This window comes from Antechinus flavipes, chromosome 4 (assembly GCF_016432865.1).
Source record: "Antechinus flavipes isolate AdamAnt ecotype Samford, QLD, Australia chromosome 4, AdamAnt_v2, whole genome shotgun sequence".
In the NCBI taxonomy this organism is placed as follows: Eukaryota; Metazoa; Chordata; class Mammalia; order Dasyuromorphia; family Dasyuridae; genus Antechinus; species Antechinus flavipes.
In genome coordinates, this window is record NC_067401.1 from 103567626 (window position 1) to 103589065 (window position 21440).

General features: G+C 36.1%; 1 protein-coding gene across 1 annotated transcript in view; it reads left to right on the forward strand.

Annotated features, from left to right (window-relative positions):
• The window catches only part of CAPN9 (calpain 9), a 64011-nt gene that overhangs the window by 18484 nt on the left and 24087 nt on the right, over window positions 1-21440 (forward strand). The window contains exons 3-9 of the mRNA XM_051993632.1: window positions 3051-3169; window positions 7578-7711; window positions 10626-10794; window positions 13106-13189; window positions 17203-17288; window positions 19087-19164; window positions 21050-21210. Coding sequence (XP_051849592.1) covers window positions 3051-3169; window positions 7578-7711; window positions 10626-10794; window positions 13106-13189; window positions 17203-17288; window positions 19087-19164; window positions 21050-21210 — 831 coding nt within the window. The remainder of the gene's footprint in view (window positions 1-3050; window positions 3170-7577; window positions 7712-10625; window positions 10795-13105; window positions 13190-17202; window positions 17289-19086; window positions 19165-21049; window positions 21211-21440) is intronic.

The following is a 21440-nucleotide window of genomic DNA, read 5'->3' on the forward strand; positions in this document are numbered from 1 at the left end:
ATAAAATTCCAATACAACACAGATAATGTTCACATGTGGTTTTCTAAGTTAACATGTAGCTTACAAATTGTATTTATATGAACCTTCTTTCTAGTTGAGTTTGACACCACTATTCTGAATCCCATGTCCCCCAATTTGCATTTACTACTGATGCCAGATATATCTTCATTGGCACACTCAAAACCAATTATGTTCCTTACTCTTTTGATTTGTGACTGGATCAGTCCCTGAACTAGCTGCTATATCAAAGGTGACTTTGAAAAATCATTTGTAAAACAAAAGGAAAATAATTGAAAATAGAAGAATAAATGATCCCTGTTTTCTCTCTCCCTTTTCCTTTCATCAAAACTTAGGACAACACTGAGACTTATACAAAGAGACAGCAACTTAAGGCTACTTTGTCATATTATAATCCTGTATACAGGATACAGAATCAGAGGACCCATAATCAAATTCCAGTTCTTCTACTTTGAGCAGTTACCTAACTTCTCTGTGCCTCAGTTTGTTTGTGACTACAAAAACTCTTTTAACTCTAAATTTTTGACTTTGTGACCCTATATAATATCGATGATTTCAGACTGAGGAAGTAGATTGATATACTTCATCCAAGAACAAAGACCTTTTCTACATGCCAAAATTGTATAAAAATGCATTTTAAAAATTCTATAATTCAGACTTTTTAATTTGAACTTACTAATTTGGACTGATCTCCTGAATTAATGAGATATTAGACCCAAGTAGGAAACCAAATCTTGTCTCTTTCTTCTGTGTCTTAAAAGTTCCTAAGGTGTCCAACTTTCTGAATTAGAAAGCTAAAGCTTTTTCTAAAGTTAGAAAGCTGGAGATCATCTAATCCAGCCATCCAATTTTACCATCGAGGAAACTGAAATCCAGAAAAATAAGGTGATTTGTTCAAAGTTCCATTGCTGCTTTGTTTCAAAACTAGAATCTAGAAATTAAAGTTTCTAATCCAATGTACTTAGAGAAAAGTGTTCTCATGGATTTAACATCTTAAAAAGAAAAAGGTTCCTGGCTTATTGTGGTGTTACATATTTCTGAAATGACCAACCTTATATTTAACCTTTGATGCACTTGGTATCACCATCTGTAAACAAAATGTGAGGTGTAACCCATCTGATTCATTTGGTTGGACTGATACAATTTCAAAGCACCTTTTTCTAGTCTTGTAGAATGTGACATGGGCATCTGACTCATCTCCTCAGCTGACAGTCTTAGGCATTCTGCTTGAGTAGTCATGAGCTGCTGCACCCTAATTCAAGGAAATAACAAATTCTTTATTTGGCTAAAAATGAGCAAGCCTTTATAACTTAGAAAGCACCAATAGGCTATCACTCTTTTGCCATAATCTCTACCTAATCTTTAGCCATACCACTCTCAAATTGGAGATGAAAGAACAGGCATTTCTGCATTAAAATCTCCCTATAACTGCCACCCAAACCAAATAGAGTGGGTATGAACACTAGCCTCCATGCTGTCACTTACTTATAAATTGCCAACTCCAAACAGAGTGGGCATGAACATTAATCTCAGTGTTAACACCTCCCTGTAACTGCCACTCAAATGAGGGTGTACATGAACTCAAGCAAAGAATTAATAAAACACCAGAAAGCTCCAAATGACTGAGCAGAGAAGCTATGTAGAGCAGCTGGAGACCTGACTGATAGCCAAGGTCATAAACATTCTATGACTTCTAAGGTCACAGGAAAGCAGAAATGGGAATAACCCAGGACTGGACTTCCTGGATTTAGTTCTCATTGTTTATCTTTTGCTTATAAACCTTTCTCTACCAGGATGAGGTGGTTTTCTCTGAAGCCTAGAGGGTATATCAACATCTGGTAAAGAGTATATTTCTCAGAAATCCATACGGGATCAAATGGATGTAATTCTTTTTCCCCCCAAGTGATTATTAGTTGGCATGCCAGTGATTCCACTGTGACTATGAAGCAACAAAATAGATGGATGAAAAATTGAGCCCACAGCCCATTCCACTGATTATCTGGATACTTCTAAATACCCACTTTCAAATACTTTGTATCCTCTCTTGCCTCTCAGTACCTGTCACAATATTCATGCCCGTAGTAGGTGTCTAATTGGATATTTATTCAAATAGAATGTTTGAATCTGTATATCTAATGTAGTTTTCAGAAAAGATCTCTAAATTTGTTTTAAATATTAACAATTTTCTACAAGAATAGACAAAACAGCAAAATTTTAAAGATTTTAGATAATTGAAAACAACTTCTGATCCACTCTTAAAATCAACAAAAGCATTAAAAGATCAATACAGTGCTATATAAGTAGTTGTAGGAGTTTAAAATTCCCAGTTGTATAAAGTTCTTCCTGCTCTCAGTCTACCATTCTTACTATCCCAGAAACTCTCCATTCACCTTGGAGGGAACTTTCTTTCTGCAGTTTTATTCTATATTCTCCTTCAGTGTTCTCTTCACATCTCCTGGAGACTCTGCCCTATCCTTCACTCCCATTGATGATTGTCTCTCCGAGCCAGGCTTTCAGAAAAACCCCATCCATCAATGCCTTACTTTACTCTCCAGTCATCTCCCCCTTGACAGGTACCTTGCTAAATGAAGATCATATTGCAAGTGCTTAATAAATTTTTTTTCATATTTTTATTCATCCACCCACATTCCTGCATGAGTCCAGTAAAAGCTGCTGGGGGCAGCTATTCTTCTATTCATGATGATCATGCCTTTGTTTCCTTTGGTCAGGAGAAAGATAGAATTACTTAAAGTCAATGTGTGCTGGAGCCATGTGTTCAGAAAATGAGAATGTTCATTCTGCAAAGTTGCCAAGAAAATGACAGCTCTTTATGATAAACTAGTCCAGGGAGAAGAAGAGGCAGATGGAAGATCCATAGAGATTTTTGTCAGCATTATTCCCATTAAAAAAAAATACTACCAAAAAATGTGGTTACATCTGGAACTTCCTACTAGCCTCTTCTTGCATGCAATTTTGTTGTGTTTAGTGCACATTTGTGATGAAAACAATGATATATGGTTTGTAATTTGCAGGAGACTGTTGGCTTTTAGCAGCCATTGCCTCTCTCACACTTAATGAAAAGACCCTGGCCAGAGTTGTGCCCCAAGATCAAAATTTTGGACCTGGTTATGCTGGGATATTTCACTTTCAGGTAAGTGGGAAGAAAAGCCTCATCAGCTTTTTTCTTATGGGATCTGGGGTAGCCAAAAAAGTCTTCTTGATATGCCTGATAATTCTAGATGAAATACAGTTGGACCTTACTTTATTGAACAATTATAATTCTAAATGCATGCCAATCAGTTTTTTTTTTGCAAATTGAATCATATTTTAAGTAGATTAGAAAGCCATTTGAAGATGAACTATGTTAGATCTTTTTGTAAAGTGAACAATCAGCTTTTATTTTGCCTTCATAGAAAATCTGGATTTTCAGTGGATATACTCTTAACAGCTACATGTCTATGTAACTATATAATTTCTGGTAAATAAAAAGATCTTCTACATTGAAAAAAAGGTCAAATGAGATTATTAAGAGGGAAAAATACAGAGGGAAAAACAAAAAAACAAAAGAAACAGAGAGAAAGATTCAAAGACCTTAGTTGATGGGTGCATGTGGATCAATGACATCTCTCAAGCATGTACAAAAATCAAAACTTTATGTTTCTTTCTTCAATCCTATCAACTTTTTTGGTGAATTTTTCTTACCTTCTCCTCCACCACAAGTTTCATACTTCCCCAGACTTTTTGAAAATGGGATGATTGATTTGATAAATTAATTCATTTCAAGGTATTGTGATTGATAGCAGAGGCAGCATGGTATGGTGAACAGAGAGCTGATCTTGGAGTCAGAAAGGTTCAAGAATTATCTCTGTACATACTGGTTGTATGAATCTGGGCAAGTCACTCACCTCTCAGAGTCTCATCTTATACCTATAAAATTATAGCTCTGGTAAGAACAAAAACAAAAAAAAGTTTAATCTGTTAGCTAAATCTTAATTTGCTACCAGTGTATTTATTTTCTCATGTTAGAGATATTTTAATGGGCATGAAAAAGGCAATGTTTCATCTGGATCTTTCTTTATAAAGAGATGGATGAAGGAAGGCGAAGAAAGAAAACATTACAATAGGATATGATAGGAGAAAAAAATAATACTTAACCATCATAACTATGAGTGTAAATGGTATAAACTCAACCATAAAATAGAAAAAAATAGATTCAACAATATATTGTTTATAGAAGATATATTCAAAGCAAATTATTTTTACATACTTAAAATTAGGAATTAGAATAATATTTTTAATACCTTAGATGAATTCAAAAAAGCAAGGTGCATAATAGTGATCTCAGTCAAAGCAATTGTAAAGTAGATATAGTTAAAAGAAATAAACAGGAAAACTATATTAAAGGTACCATGGTTAATAAAAAAATATATTATTTATTTATATATTGAATGGCATAATATCTGAGAACTTTAAAAACCAACCAAATTACAGAGGTTAAATAGAGAGTAAAGTAATAATTGTTAGCAACTTCCACAGCCCCTTTTAAGCTTAGACAGATCTATCAAAAAGAAAAAGAGGAAAAGAAGAGTTACTAATAGTTACTAAATTACCAAGAATTTTTAACAAGAGTTAGTCATCTTAATAGCATTTCATTAAAAAAAAAATAGATTGACCTTTGGCAATTAATAAATGGGAATGATGAAAAATAAACATATTTCTTGGCTTTGCATAACATATTTACAAAATTTCACTATGTGATAGAGCACAACAAACAAAAAAATAAATGCAGGAAATAGAAATATAAACATCTTTTGCTGAACACAATAAAAATTATAATTAATAAGAGGGAATTTGAAGAAAAGATTCAAACCTGAACATTAAATAATATAACCCTAAGGAAGGAATAGATCAAAGAGAAAACATAGAAATAAATTCCTATGAAAGAAAATAATAATGAAACAATATAAAAAAATAGAAAAACAACTAACTGATTTGGTCAAAAAGGCAATGTTTGATCTCAAGAAATAAATCTCTAATGGTAGCATTTCCAGTATTGTAATACCTATGTAAAGGAGATATTTGAAGGCTAAGGAGTGTCTTCCTGGTACCCCTATATCAAATCACAGAACTAGAAACTTCCCTTGCTAAATAATGACTCATCTTTATCTCAGATTTCAAGATTTTATAAAGCACTCTTCATAACAAACCTCTGAAGTAAATGGCATAAACGTTATCATCACCCCCATTTCACATAGGGAATCCAAGACTATGATAGATTAAGTGCCATACACAATATTTATAATGTGAGTGAAGCAAAATTTGAACCAAGGTACCTGATTACTAGTCCAACATTTTGTCCTTCATCATACAGAGAAATGGCACTTATGCCAAGGTGACAATGCCTCCTTCACTTGCCCACAGAGCTGGAGTTTTTTTCATCCTCTCTTTTCTGCATACCATTTTCTCTGAGCTTTTCATGGCAGAATCTTTCCCTCTCACACTTTAGCTTCTTCTGTCATTTCCAAAGTCTTTCCTAAATCACACTAGGAGTTGGTAGTCTTGACAGATGCCAGTGGCATCTTCTTTCAAACATACTAGTGTTTTCTTAACTCAACAACAACTACTGAAGCTGACAGAACAGGCTGGAGCTTATATACAAAAATATTTCATTGCTTCTTCAAACCTCTCCTTTTCCTCACCAATTTTTGTTGTTCAGCTATTTTTTTCAGTCATGTATGACTCTTTATGACTCCATTTGGGATTTTCTTGACAAAGATATTGGAATGTTTTGACTATTTCCTTCTCCAGCTCTTTCTACAGATGAGAAAACTGAGGAAACAGGGTTAAGTGACTTGCCCAGGGTCACACAGTTAGTAAGTGTCTTGAATTGGATTTAAACTTAGAAAGATTAATCTTTATGATTCTATACACTGTATAAACTGTGCCATCTAGCTGTTCCTATATTGAAGTACAGTTATGAAAATTTTTTAAAAAAACTAGTCCATGGACCCCAAATTAAGAACCCTTGCTCTAGCTCCTTCCTACATCACCTCAGAAGAAGGTAATGCTGCATTTAAATCAGGAAGACCTGGGTTTAAATTTTACTTCTGACCCTTAAAGAGCTGTGTGACACTAGTCAAATCATTTACCTTATCTGGACCTTTCATTTATTAATAAAATAAAGGGTTTGGACTAAATAGCCTTTAAAACAACTTCCAGCTCTAGACCTGTGATACCAATTACAAAGTTGTTGTTTTTTTCTTTTGAGTACAAAGTAGGAAGATGCAGGTAGATACATGCTATATGGTCAGCTAGGTTATTTGAATTATCCTGAATCACTTAAGTCCTTCCCATCTGAATTCTAATCATTGAAATAAATTGATAGGAAGATAGGAGGACATTATACTCTGCTTGCTGCTTTAAGGAGCATAGGCCTCTGATTGCTCATTAAACATATGTCCAAATGGTATCTACCTGAGTGTGAAGCTCCTAACAGCAGGAAAGAATGTCCATGAATTTAGCAATCACAAACAGTGCCAAGCACATCTGTCAAGAGGTGTGAGATTCCTTGCACAAAGAATAGTAATCTGAATTTACCCTCTGGCAGGCAGCTCACTGCTGTGCTCAACTGAGCCTGACATGGTTACCATTAAGATTCCATAACTGACAACTCTGGAGAAATGAAAAAATAAATAGTCCACTAGCCTGATCCAGAATAACTAATTGATGCAGAGAAAAGGTCATTATCCAATAGCATAGTTATAAAGACAGCTACTGCTGCCACTGTATTTACCATGTCCTTCCATTATCTCCCTCCCTCCCCCCACCTCTTGCTGAAGCCTTAGGATTTTCATTTTGCTAACCTAATAAGGGGTGTCACATGGGGAAAGAAGGAAGGATAAAGGAGCAAGATTTAATTTTAAAGAAAGAAGCTCTGTTCTCATCTGGTCTTGTGGTATCATTCTCAATGCGGAACACACTAACTTTCCCACTCCCTTTTCTGTGGGGATAAAAGATCTTATGGGTATAAGATGATAAATTGATTAGTACAGCTTTTCCTGTATGAATGGAAAACTAAAGAAACAAGAAGATAGTCAGACAGACAGATAGACAAATAGGATAACCCAAATCCAAGTAGCACCACTCATGCTGAGGGTACATTTGAGCACTAGAGGTAAAGTTAGAAGAATATTGATCAACTGGGATAGAGTTGGCAAAATGGGCAGCAAAGGGGTTACTATAATAGACTAGAGGAGATATAATAAGAAACCAGTTAGAGCATCAGAAACTGTGATGCCCATTTTACCTATTCCCCAAGCTCAATTGTTATTTATTGGGATATTTTATGAGGGACAGGATCAATGGAAAGAGTCAAGAGAATGGAAATAAGCTCAATTGACTCTTGATGGGACCTGCCAGAGTCTTCTCTAAATGACCCAACCTTTTGAGATGAGGCATAAATGGAGGACATTAGTGGAACTGTAGGTATATTTGAATAAACAAACATGCCCCTTATTCATGATTTACTCATTTATCTTTCATCATGTCTCTGGCAACAGATCTGGCAGCACAGCGAATGGTTGGATGTGGTCATTGATGACCGACTCCCAACCTTCCGAGATCGTTTGGTTTTCCTCCACTCTGCTGATCACAATGAATTCTGGAGTGCCTTGCTGGAAAAGGCATATGCCAAGTGAGTGTCCAGTTGCACTGAATTGACAAGAATTTCACTATCTCACAAAAAAGGAGCATTTTCCTCAATAGATTTTTTCATGGCTTTTTATTATCTTTATATAAACTTGGTGGTAAGGGAAGCTTAGAAGCTGGGGAGGAGGAAATAAAAAAGATCTGAGTATTCACAAGGTTGAATAGCAGGCAACTTGTTTCTAAATGACCTAAACAAATTTTGATGTGGATTAAAAAAAAAAAAAAAAAAGAACCAGATGGTTCCTCTACTACTCTGCAGGCTTTTCCCTATCCCTAGACCTAAGAATATTCTCTCTCCAGTTCCTTTCACCACTTTGGGTTTGAAAAAGTGCAGAGGAAGGCTGGAGCATGGGAAGGCAGGAAGGGCACTCCAGGACTGTTGAAATGACATAAAGAGAGAAACATGTATCCACCAAAAAAAAAAAAAAAACCACACTGCAAATTTGTGTTGTTATATGACAATAATTGTGTATCAATATTGTATGTTTCTATCCATCATATATATGTGGATGTTATTAAGTAGTGTCTATAAATAATGTCATCTATGAATCTCAGTATCTTCAGGTAATGCTCCCAAAAATAGGAACAATATTTCATACCTCTGCAAGATACTTTCAACTATTTCTTCACTTCCCTCTTTCCTTTCAGCTTCCTTTATATATGTTGCCTTCCCCCATTAAAATCTAGACTCCCTGAAGTCAGAGATTATGTTTCTTTTCTGCTTTTATTTGTATCCCCAGAGCTTAACATTGTTCCCTATTCCTGGAAAGCCCTTCCTTCTTCTGACTGCTTACAGAATCCTTACTCATTATTTAAAATCCAGCTCAAATGCCATTTCTTTTCTGAAGTCCTTCTAGATCCTTTCTGTTGCAAAAATGAACCCTTCAAAATAATATTTTGTATAACTTTATTTCACATATTATTATTGTATAATAGTAGATATCTATGTATATGTCATATTTCTTATTAGAAAGGATTATTATTATCATTGTTGTTGTTGTTGTTGTTGTTGAAGCAATTAGGGTAAAATGACTTGCCCAGAATCACAGTCAGGAAGTATTAAATATCTGAGGTTGAACTCAACCTGAACCTGACTTCAGGGCTGGTACTCTACCTAGCTGACCCTGAAAGGATTATTTTTTTAGTAGCATTTTATCTCATCTAGTATCTAGAAGAATGTTCAATACATAGTAAATGATTTTGTTGTTGTTGAGTCCTGTCTGAGTCTTCATATTCCCATCTATGGTTTTCTTGTCAAAGATGCTGGAGTGGTTCACCATTTCTTTCTCCAGCTCATTTTACTGAAGCAGAAACTGAAGCAAACAGGGTTAAATGACTTGCCCAGGATCACACACCTAGTAAGTGTCTAAAGGTGGATTTGAACTCAGGTCTTCCTGACTCCAGGTCTCCTGCTCTATCCACTGTACCATCTAGCTGTCCAGGAAGTGCTTGGTAAATATTTTTTGCACTGAATTGAATTGAAATTAAATTGAAGGCTTCCCCTAGAGTATATCTTTGCCTGGCCAAATTCTATTTGTAGAGTCTAACAACAACAACAACAAAAAGTTGGCAGTTTTCCATGTCAAGCATGTTGCATAAAGATGTTTGATCATCTAACAAATAACACTTGCTCACACTCAAAAAATGACTTGATTATATGAATATGGACTGATTTCGCCATGTGCTCTGCAATCCATTTCCTGCCAGCCAGTTGTCAAGAGCTATACTATAGAAGTGAGATTTGACTTGTCCTTCTTGCCTCAAGAGAGCAGAAATGAATAAACTGGATGAGTGGGAGGTGAGGGAGAAGGAGATCATTATAAAGAAAACCTTCCTAGCTAGGCCCAAATTACAATGAAATGCCTTGAAAAGTAGTGGCTGAATTATTTCATCTGCCAGATATGTTGTAGATCCAGGTTCAAATACAGATTGGACTTCCTTCCAAATCTGCTATTTTGTGCCTCCCTCAGTTGGTTCAGAGCTATTTCCTCAGCCAAGGTTATCTCAAGGGTTAAAGATACCAGTTGAAAGAGGGGAGCCCTGCTACTATTGGGGACAGAGATTCAAGGTAGTCTGACCATGATGGTGGAGCAACAAAAACCCTTGTTTTCCCTTAAGCTTTCATAGTTCTCCCCTAACAATAGTAGGGAAAGAGATGGAAAGAGCATTAGACTGAAAATCAGCAATCCTGAGTTCTAGTCTCCCACCAACTTGCTGTGTGACTGTAGCAAGTTACTTTCTGTCTCTGGAACTCAGTTTCCTTATCTGTAAAATGAAGTTAATGGGGGGAAAAAACCTTAACACTATGAAATAATAACAACCTTTCTTATCCCTCAAATGAAAAATTTTAAAAGCCTCTCATTTGCAGAGGTAGAGTACTATGGTTTTGTAATACTGAATACCCTGTTGAAATCAGTTAGTGTATTGGTGAGTTTTGCTAAACTGTTTTTGCCCCCTCTCTTCCTTCCTCCCTCTCATCCCCCTTCCTCCTTTCTTCTTTTGTTCTATTTGATATTCTTTTTCTCTCTTTTCTTTGTTTCTTTCTTCCCTGCTCCCTATTTTTCTTTTTTCTTTCTTCCTTCCTCTCTTCTTCCTTCCCTCTCTCTGTCTCACACACACAGTTATAATAAGGGATAGCTCACTGAGTAGAAAGGAAAAATATATTCAGAAATAAGGGCATTCCAAAAATAAAAAATATCACATAAAATTAAAAAAATGAAATGAAAACAAAATGACTGTTTAAAAATAAAGTTAGGTTAGTAGAGAGAGTTTCTAGGCTCCTTTGTAACTCCAGGTTCTTGTGATCACTAATTTATCCCCTTCCCAGTGCTCCTTTCTTTGGCAAAGGACTATTTTCTTGCTTTCTAATAGCAGCCATGTTGTACTTCTCTCCTTTTCAGACTGAATGGAAGCTATGAAGCCCTGAAGGGTGGAAGCACAATTGAAGCTATGGAAGACTTCACTGGAGGAGTGGCAGAGACTTTTGAAGTTAAAAAGGCCCCAGAAAACTTCTATGAGATCCTCGAGAAAGCCTTGAAGAGAAGCTCTATGGTGGGCTGCTCCATTGATGTAAGTCATATATATAGGGGGCATGGAGACCTATAGAATAGGAATGAACAGAGAATTGGGTTCTGAGCACATTTTTTGATCACTGTGAATAGGGCAATTCATTTAACATCACTGGACTTTAATTTCTCTATTCAGAGCCAGATCAAGGCAAAATTATAAAGGGGAATAGGTTTATGGCCTAATGTTCCCTTTCCACACCCTTTTCTTGCATTATGGATCCTTCCCACCTCAGTGTCCCAGGATCTCCTATACTTTTCTATTCAAAGCCTACAAAAGGGTTTGTTAGCTTTTTCACACTAAATGATTACTAAAAGTATTAAGTTCAGAAGTGTCATTAAATCAGATAGTTGTAGAATTGGAAGATGATTAAAGTATTTATCTAGGCCAATCCAACTTATGATTGAAAAAAGAATCTCCATTACAGCATCATTGAAAAATAGTCACAAAGCCTCTTTTTAAGGACCTCCAATGAGGAGCAGCTATCTACTTTACAAAGTGGCCTATTGTAATTTTGGACAGCTGTAATGATTAAGAAGTTTTTTTTAGATATCAAGCCTTAATTTCTCTGTTCTTTAGTGACAAACAGAACAAACCTAATCCCCCTAACACATGACAGCCCTTCAAAAACCTGAAAATAGCTATTATATTCCCCTTTCATACTTTATAAACCCCATAATCCTCCTCCAATTTCTTTTCCAATTTTCAATGGATTTTCATATCATATGGATTCAAGGTCATTTACCTTTCTGATTGCCTTCTTCTGAACACCTTCTATAGTTTTCTTTCATGCTGACAAAGGGCTTGGTTTTCCAAAATCATGTCATTGGTTTTATGATATCAATTAAACAAGCATTTATTAAGTATCTACTATGTGTCAGGCACTAAATCTACATATACACATTTAAATACATACAAAACACATAGAAAGTAAATATGAGGTAATTATTTAAAGGAACAAATTGTCCAAATGCAACTTATTATACTACTGCTGAATCCACATGGCTCTGTTTTTCTCCACAAGAATAACATGCTGCGCTTTGTTAAATACTCCAATTTGTATCAACAAGAGAAAAGGAACACCATTTATTAAACACTTACTATGTACTAGGCATTATGCTAATCATTTTAATTTGATTTGATAAATATGTATTATTATAAATATGTGGTCTATTATATGTTATGCACTGTGGTAAGCTCTAAGGATACAAATAGGAAAAAGACAGTTCCTGCCTTTAAGGAACTCACTATCTAATGGAGAGGGAGCCAAGGGATAAAATGTTCTGTAGAGTCAAAAACAATCATTGCTGCTGATGAAAAAATGGAGAATTACCATTGTACTTAGGATTAAGTACTAGATACTGGCTGCACATACATACATATATGTGTATAGATACCATATACATATGTGTGAGTGTGTGAGTGTGTGTGTGTGTGTGTGTGTGTGTGTGTGTAAAAGAAAAGGTACTAGCAACCTGAGTGGATCAACAAAGAACTCTTAAACAAGGTAGCAATTCAGCTGACTCTTGAAGGAAGCTAGGAAGTAAAAAATGAGGAAGGAGAGCATTGGAGGTACAGGGACAAAGTAGTATAATCTTCACTAAGAACATAGAAGCATATTGTTATGCTTCTAATGGATGGGATCCATTTAATTATCATGCAAGCTACTGTAAGGAACAAAGAGGTAGTAAAAAAAAAAAAGAATAAAGACTTAGCTGTTTTGTGCACAACAAAAATTTAATTTTAAAGAGAATTGCTTTTAAAACATACATTTCCAAGCTAAAAGAAAAGGGTAGGGAATGGGGAATCCTGATTTCTTGTGTATAAGTATTTATAAACTGATTGAACACCACCAATTGTTGTAACAAAGATTACAATGAAAAGTAGGGGAATATTTAAGAAATAAATGATCAAACTCTGGAGAAATGACAATGAGTAAACTACATAGAAATAAAAGAGTTAAAGTTCTTGTCCATAAGATTTCCAGATGTTTCAAGCATTGTTATTCAGATGAGAAAATTAATATTGCACTTGGATTATAGAAAACTGTATAAACTCCACCCATCTCCTGCAGTCCTCACTGCATAGAGGAGCTCAGAGAAACAAAAAAGAGAAATGCTTTCTGGAGCATACATGGACTTATACTCTCTTGGTTGGCAGGGAAGAAGGGGTAGCAGAAGGTGGCAGTGTGTAGATTGGTCTTATTAAAAGGAATGAGTTATGTCTAATCAATGTGTGTAATGCTGATGAAGATAAAAAAGAAATATTTCTTGCATAGCTCTAATGTATTAGATCTGTTCTGTTTTTGCTTTAGATCAGCAACTCTTCAGAATCAGAAGCACGGACGCCTTTTGGTCTCATTAAGGGTCACGCATATACTTTGACAGGAATTGACCAGGTAGGTAAAAGGGATATCTGTTGTCAAGACATGGGATAGAAAAGAAAGGAGAACTGGCCTAGACAATACCACAGGGACCTCTTGAATATCCAGTGACTAGCCAAGATGATATCATATTCCAAACACTTGGTATTATATTCCAAACTCTAAGAATGGATTTCACATGTTTTAAATATTGGGGTGGGGAAAGGAACAGAATTCCATATAAGGCTTCCTTCAAATTTTTTTCTTATTTGCCCCCATTCTTTTCAACTCTACCTCAAGGAAGCTTGTCAGCAGAGAAAGTGCTGATCCCCAAATAGACAAAAAACAAAGGAAAGTTATTCCCTCCATAAGTACCTCCAAACTGATCATAAGCACCCAATGGGCTTGCAGTAAAGGAAAATAAAAACCTGGGTGGCATTTGAGAAAGAGAAAGACCAAGGAAAATAGAGATAATAATGGAAGGAAAGAAGGCCAACAACAGCTTCAGTCTCTTCTTCATTTCCAGCATTTGAAGATCAGATGTATACCTTTCCTCATTTGAAACCTCTTTCACTTAATCAACTCAATCACTCAGGGGCTAATTATCCACTTTGCTTAATGCAGACCTTTTGTTCTTCTGCCATCCATGTTGTTGGCAGCATGTTCTGAATCAGTACTTCTACTTCTGGGTGGAGAAAGGAAGAGTGAGGAAAAAAAGGAAGAGAGTGCTACTATTTGCCAAACACTATTCTAAATATTTAACAAATATTGTCTTACTTGCTCTTCACTTCCTGCAAAGTAATTGCTAATATCCCCATTTTATAGAGAGGAAATTAAGGCAGACAGAGCTTAAGTGACGTGCCCATGATCATGCAGCTAAGTATTGTCTGAAGCCACATTTGAACTCAGGAAACCAAGTCTTCCTCATTCCAGCTCTGCCACTCTATCCACTGTGCCATTTAGCTGTCCGTTAGTGGTGTTCATGTTTTTCTTTCTTTTGATTGAACTTATCATTTCATCTGAATAAGAAGTTACCAATGAGGAACTTTTTTTTTTACCAAACTAGATCAATATCTGTATTGCAATTTCTAATCTTAGAGAGCTACTAAGATCACTGAGAGATTTAAGAAATGTCTCAGTCATACAGCCAAGGCCAATTCTCATCAGGGGCAGGACTTGAATCCAGATCTTCCTGGATGGATGGATGGATGGATGGATGGATAGACAGACAAAGTGATACAGTAGATAGAATGCCAGGTTTAGAATCAGAAAGATGCTTCTTCCTAAATTCAAATCTGGTCTCATAAACTTCCTAGTTCTGCCCTAGTTGGGGCAAGTTATTTAATCTTGTTTGCCCGAGTTTCCTTATCTATAAAATTAGCAGAAGGAAATGGCAAATTACTCTACTATCTTTGCCAGGAAAACCTCAAATGGAATCATGAAGAGTCGAACACAGCTGAAAATGATTGAACAATATGAAATGTATACACCCATAATGCATATATATATACACACACACATACATATATGTGTGTGTCAGAAGCTCTGCAACATATTGATAGAGTGAACCTCCAAATCAGTATATGTGTGTGAGTATAAATGTGTATGTATGTGTATAAGTGGCTAGAGAGATAGTTATTAGAGCTTCTAAAATCTCATTCCAAAGGACATATTTCCTTTATCTTGCTGCTGTCCTTTTTGCTTTCTAAATCATTCTCTCCATCTCTAAGAAGCGCACTATTATGCGAGTCATGGTACCCACCACATGCTGTTTCACACGAGGAATGGCAGGGAAGAAAATATTTCATTAAGAAGAGGCAGAAAGTATGGATGGAGTGGAAGGGGATGTAAGCCAATGTATATCATCACAACTCTAAGTCATTTCTTTCACAGGAATTCTGTCTGTGAGTCAGGGGAAGCAGCAGCAGAGAAAATGTGCTTTGATGGGTTCTATTTGCTTTTTGTCATCTGGAAAATGAGCTGGAAAAGGAACAACATTAGGGTCTTTACTAAGAAAATGGAATCATGAAGGACTAAGGTCAAATCTTGCTTCAGACATTAGCTCTGTGATGCTGGACAAGTCTTTTAACCTCTCTCAGCCTCAATTTCTTCATCTGTAAAATGGGGATAATAATATCTTCCAAAGTGATTATAAGGATCAAGTTAGAACACAGATAAAGTGCTCTATAAACTTTAAAGCACTCTCTAAATGCTACCTATTATTATAGTAAATCTCAATTAATTGGATCATTTGGAGAATGGTATGTTCTGGCCAATTGAATCATCTACCTGCAGTTATAGCATAAAACCTTTTTTCTTTCCATACATGGTTGAAAATGTTTCAAGACATCTATATTTCTGAATTATAGGATGGAGAATATATTTGAATATGTTGTTGGATAATTCAGGACCTTGGAATGCTCCAGAGTTATCATTTTAAGTATCAGTAGTCATCTTACCAATAATAGAGATGTAACTGGAGAAAATGTGAGATGTTGGCCTGAATTTGTATTGAACCAAGGCAAATACTGGAAGCTAGCTTTAAAATGAATACTGCATAGCAACTTGTTCATTTGCCATTTGCCATTATTCTCCTAAGAGCAATTTTACTCTTGCTCAGGGAAAAAAAAATAGGGCAAAGATTGAAGGTTTCAGTTAGTTGAGTTTTAGTTAATCGACACTGTATTATGGCTCCCAATTGCCACTCTGGGATGATTTAAACAATATTATTCAAAATGTGAATCAATCCTTCAACTAGGGGTTGGAGGATTTCATGGGCTATTTAGCATTTGATGAGGTTTTCAGTGACTTAGCTTTGGTGCCCAAAGGGTTTAAGAATGACTATAAATGTTCTTGTTGGTAGTTAAACGGGAGACTGCACAAGCTTAGTGGTAAAGCATAAGGTTTTTTTAATCTAGTTCTTGTTTTTGGAGGCAAATAGCCTTGATGCCTATGCACACTGAACTATTAGGGAATACTGTTAGCCACTAACCTAATTCCGTTTACAATAATACCGGGGTATTGAACTGTCCCACCACTCGACATCGAAGTGAATTCCCAGGAAGTCCCAATAACATGAACTCTATCTCCACCAGGAAACTCTAACCCCTTCTCCTTCCTCGATGGAAGTTCGGTCATTTTGCTAGCCTGAGGGTCATGTAATGAGCACATTTCAATGATCAAAACAGTTCAGACCCCTATTCTACAAGGAAACCTTCCTCTACCCCTCCCTAAATCTGCTGATTTCAACAAAAATGAACAAAGGCCATCATCCAAGTGACCAAATAAGTATGCTAACTCAATACGGTTTCTATACTTATAAGGAATTATGTGAAAATATATTCATACACTAATTCTCAGCAACACCTACAGCTTCTTCCAGGCTCTGGCCACTCAGGAATTTTAGCAAAGATATATTTCTATTGTTTAATCCTCTTCCCCAAATATACACATACTCTGAGAGCAAACAAAGAAGTTCCCTCACTACACCAGAACTACCAAACACTATTCTACTACCTTACAGAGGGACTATTGTCCATTGAGGATTCTCATGATTTGGGGCAGCTGAAGTCCTCTTCATGGTATGGAGGGAAAAGCTCCAGCTCTGAATGAAGTTTCTTCAGTCTTTTATTATTATTTTTTTTAATCTGCTCTTCCTCTTGAGCCAGGTCTCCATCTTCTAGTCCTTCCCCATAAACATGATGAATCCATTCTTGTCCAAGGGACTTACTGACATATAATATGCAAAGGCTAGAGCAGACACTCTCCTCTCCGGCTGCTATCCTAACTCTTCTTCCTATCCCTGAAAACTTTTTGGCACCTTCCCCATTGATTTTTATATCAATATCATTTCAATCTACAGTCTCTTTCATAGTACCTATGCTGGCTCCCTCCAGAAGACAGTGACTGGGGAATCCATCTATTCCTTCCTCCGCACCTTCTGTAATTATAGCAATGGGAAGGAAGCAAAATTTGGGTACTACATGTGAGCATGTCCAAACTTTCAAACTGTTTTATAATTTCATTATCTTTATTACTTCCCCTTGTAGGTGAATTATCGAGGTCAAAAGGTTGAACTCATCAGAGTCCGGAATCCTTGGGGCCAGGTAGAATGGAATGGTCCTTGGAGTGACAAGTCAGTATTCTCTGCTTTATTTTCAGCTTCTGATAACACTTGAATTGCCAAACAAGGGAGAGTTATATACCTGGGATGAATGGCAGCAAGTCCTATATAAAACTGGTAGATAAAACCTGTATTCTCCTCTGCCACTAAGAGAGCCATTTCTTTTTCCATTATCAAAGTTAGTCCCAGGAAAGGATTTATAACAATGATAATCTTGTATACTTTAATAGAATTAGCTTAAATGAACATTCTCATCCCTCCCAAAGACACTTGATTTAGATCTCCTCTCTTATTATAATCGCTGGAATAAAGATTTTTTTGCAAATGTCCTTGGATTTTCTTCACCATTGTTAAGAGAAAGAAAGTGATCTCCAGTAATGACCTATAATCTTTTTTCAAACACTTTGCTATATTTATATTTTTGGCAATTTTTCTTTTTAGCTCTCCTTTTCTATGACTATGTCTCCTTAATACCTAAGTGCTAAACTAGTAATCTGGCTCAGTGTAGAACATAAGAGGAATCATCTTAGTTGGGTGAAATTTTTTTTTAAAGTTTAAAAAGAAAATAAACTTAGATCATCACAAATGTTAACAATTGGATTTCCTTTATATTCAGTAAAAAGATTTGTATTTCAAGGTTTTGCAAGGGTGAATATTGAAAACTAACTTTGCAAATATTTTTAAAATAAAAAATTATTATTATTGGGGAAAAAGTGTTTTATTGTTTTTCAGTCATGCCCAAGTCTTTGTAAACTTGTTGGGGTTTTCTTGGCATAGGTACTAACTATAGTGATTAACCATTTCCTTCTCCAGTTCATTTTATTGATGAGAAAACTAAGGAAAAAGAGTTAAGTGATTTACCCAGAGTTACACAGCTAGTAAATGTTTGAAGCTAGATTTGAAATGAGAATTCTCCTGATTCCATGCCCAGCACTTTGTCTATTGTGCCAACACAATGTAATACTGTATCATTTTAGCCAAGCAGTCTGACTGACAATTCAGATAATTTATAAGAACAAATGACTAATAGGTAGTTTTCTTTCTTCTTTTAATGTTTCTTTTTTCTTTGTTTCTTGTTCTTTTCCTAGCTTTGGTTTTGAAAGCAATTTGGATTAAATGACTTGATCAAATACATACAGCTAATATCTGAGGCCAGATTTGAACTCAGGTTCTCCTGACTCCAAGATGGTACTCCACTACACCATTTAGCGATCCCTTAATAGTCATTTTTCAAAATCAATCTCATATAGCAAGTAGTGAGATACTTGAATTAATAACCTGATCAGTTACTCTTGAATGCTAAATTAAGGATAAGAATGCCTCTTCTTCTTGATTTGACTCTACCTCTTCTTCTTTAAACATGTAATTGCTAGATTTGGATAGCCATAATGTCTAGCTTTTATCTATTGACATTTGATGAAGAAAGTACAAATGTTCCAAAGTTCTTTCTTTCATCAATTTCTTTTTACCTCTGACCAATCAGCTGATGAGTATATGTGTTTTCTCTGAAGAATATGATGCATTATTGGTGTTCAGTGAAGTCAACCTATAATAACACTGATTTTAAACTCATTTACTGCATAATCAGCACAGTTATTTATATCCAGAAAGGATTTTCCTCACTACAGATTCAGACAGCTTGTTTTCTAAATTGTATTGAAGAAAACTTAGTGAGTCTCAGTTTTCTCATCTGTCAAATGGGGGACGTAGACCAGATGATCCTCTTCAATTCTAATATTATATGATTCTATGTTATTTTAGTTTTTGGTGATGATGTTCTTCCTAAAAACTGAACCTTATTTTTTTATAGTTCTGGTGAGTGGAGTTCTGTTGACTCTTCTGAACAAAAACGCCTATGCCATTCTGCCCTTGATGATGGAGAATTCTGGTACAGTACTTGTGTCTAATGCTATTAAACAATTCCTACTATCTTTAAGGAAGATGGTATTTCTTACACATCTCTCTTGTATGCATCATATTAGTTGTATCATTCATTCAACAACCATTTATATCTACTATTTGTATACATGTCTTTCTAGGAGAGAAGAAAACAAGCATTTATTAAGTGCTAACTAGGCACTGTTAAACACTTATTTATTCTCACAACAACCCTAGGAGGAAGGAGCTATCCCTATCTCCATTTCACAATTGGGAACCTGAGGCAGAAAGATGTGATATTTCTCAGAATTACACAGTAAGAACATGTCTGGCTGACTCTAAGCCTAGCACTTTATCCATTAAGACACCTAATTGCCCCTAAAATTATTAGACTATAATCCTTTTGATTACAGGGGTCCTCAAACTATGACCTGTGGGACAGATGCAGCAGCTGAGGACATTTATCCCCCTCACCCAGGGCTATGAAGTTTCTTTATTTAAAGGCCCACAAAACAAAGTTTTTGTTTTTACTATAGTTGGGCCCTCCAACAGTCAGAGGGACAGTGAATTGGCCCCCTATTTAAAAAGTTTAAGGACCCCTGCTCTGAAGATCTTTTGGCCCAATTCCTTCGAGCTCAGGAAACTTGAGTGACTTCTCCAAAGTCACAGGGATGAATGACACAGCTTTACCCACTGCCTATTGCATGCATTGTTCCTTGCATACAGTAAATACTCAATTGTTGTTGCTAATTATCTCTAAGGTCCCTTCCACCTCCTATGTTGTATGGTTTTATGTTATTTTAGTTGTTGCTGTGGTTTTCTTCTTTACAAATGAATTTTATTTCCTTGTAGTTCTTACTGGGGTTCTGCTGGTTCAATAAGAGCAAAAGTCCAAAGGCCATTTTCTTCTGCATTTTGGGAAGTTTGGGGCAACTATAAAGAGAGAACTTAAGACTGATTGTCTCAAAACAAGGCCAAAAATGGAACTGACCATTTCTTTCCTTGTGGAAGGGTTTTTATTAATTCATTACCACAGGATCTTGTCACCTCAGTATAACACCTTGGTTTTCAATCATCAATTGGCTATCAAGAATCAAAAGCAATCAGACCCAAGGATGTGGGTTAATTACCTAAGCAATCCAATCAGTATTTCACAAAGAAGTGCTTAATTCCATGAATATGTCATTCCCTATTCTATCTAACCCTCTGGCAAAGGTAGGTCATGTATAACAAACAAGGAGATTTGTTGAAAGTGTGGATTGATCAAATAAAATCCATCACCACTACCATACAAATAGCTATGTCTTGCCACTAGAGGTCAGGTCAGTATAATTTTCATAATTTAAGGGCAGTATTATTTCTACAATAGTTTTACTCCAAAATGATCTAGGCATTCAATGAAGAGCTTTTAAGTGTGGTCAGTGGCCCCTGGGATACTAGGTTTGTATTTCTGAAAGTTGCAAACAATGAAAAAATAAAAAGAATGAGACATTTGAATTGAGAAAAATAGGACCTTTATACCTAGGGCTTTCCTTCTTTATGATGTCTTGTGAGTCTAAAGTATTTAAAACAAGTTCCACTGGTTTTATGTTGTTGCAAGATCTCCTGTTTCTATTGTCTCCTTTCTACTTGAGTGGGTTACAAAACCCCAATATGACACCCATCTCTTTATTCTTTGGGTGTCACTGCTTGTGAAAAGTCAGATTGAAGTTCCCATTGCATGATGCCTGATATATTGCATGATTAACTTTGGTGTATACAGTGAGTGCTAGGGGTCCTAGATGATATAGAAAGATAAAAAAGAGGGTAAAACCTCCCATGGATGGATTATCATTGTCTAGGAGCTCAGACACTGATAAGACAAGAGATCTGGATAATGCTTTTCTTCTTTTCAGGATGACTTTTAAGGATTTTAAAATCCACTTTGACAAAGTAGAGATCTGCAATCTCACTCCTGATGCTCTGGAGGAAGATGCCCTTCACAAATGGGAAGTCACAATCCATCAAGGGAGCTGGGTCCGGGGATCTACTGCTGGAGGATGCCGTAATTTCCTGGGTCAGTGGTCTGCCTGCCCACATTCATTTCATGTCCCTTAGAGGGTCAGTCCTTCAAAACAGGGTCAGATACAGACATCTGAGAACCATAAGGGATCTTCTATTTGCAAGGCAGAACTGAGGCCAGTGCCATGCAGAAGGCCATTAGCATGAAGCTGGAAAACATGTATTTACCATTAAGTGGGAGGAATCTGAGACTGGGTGAAGAATTAGGAAGAGTTGTACTTGGAA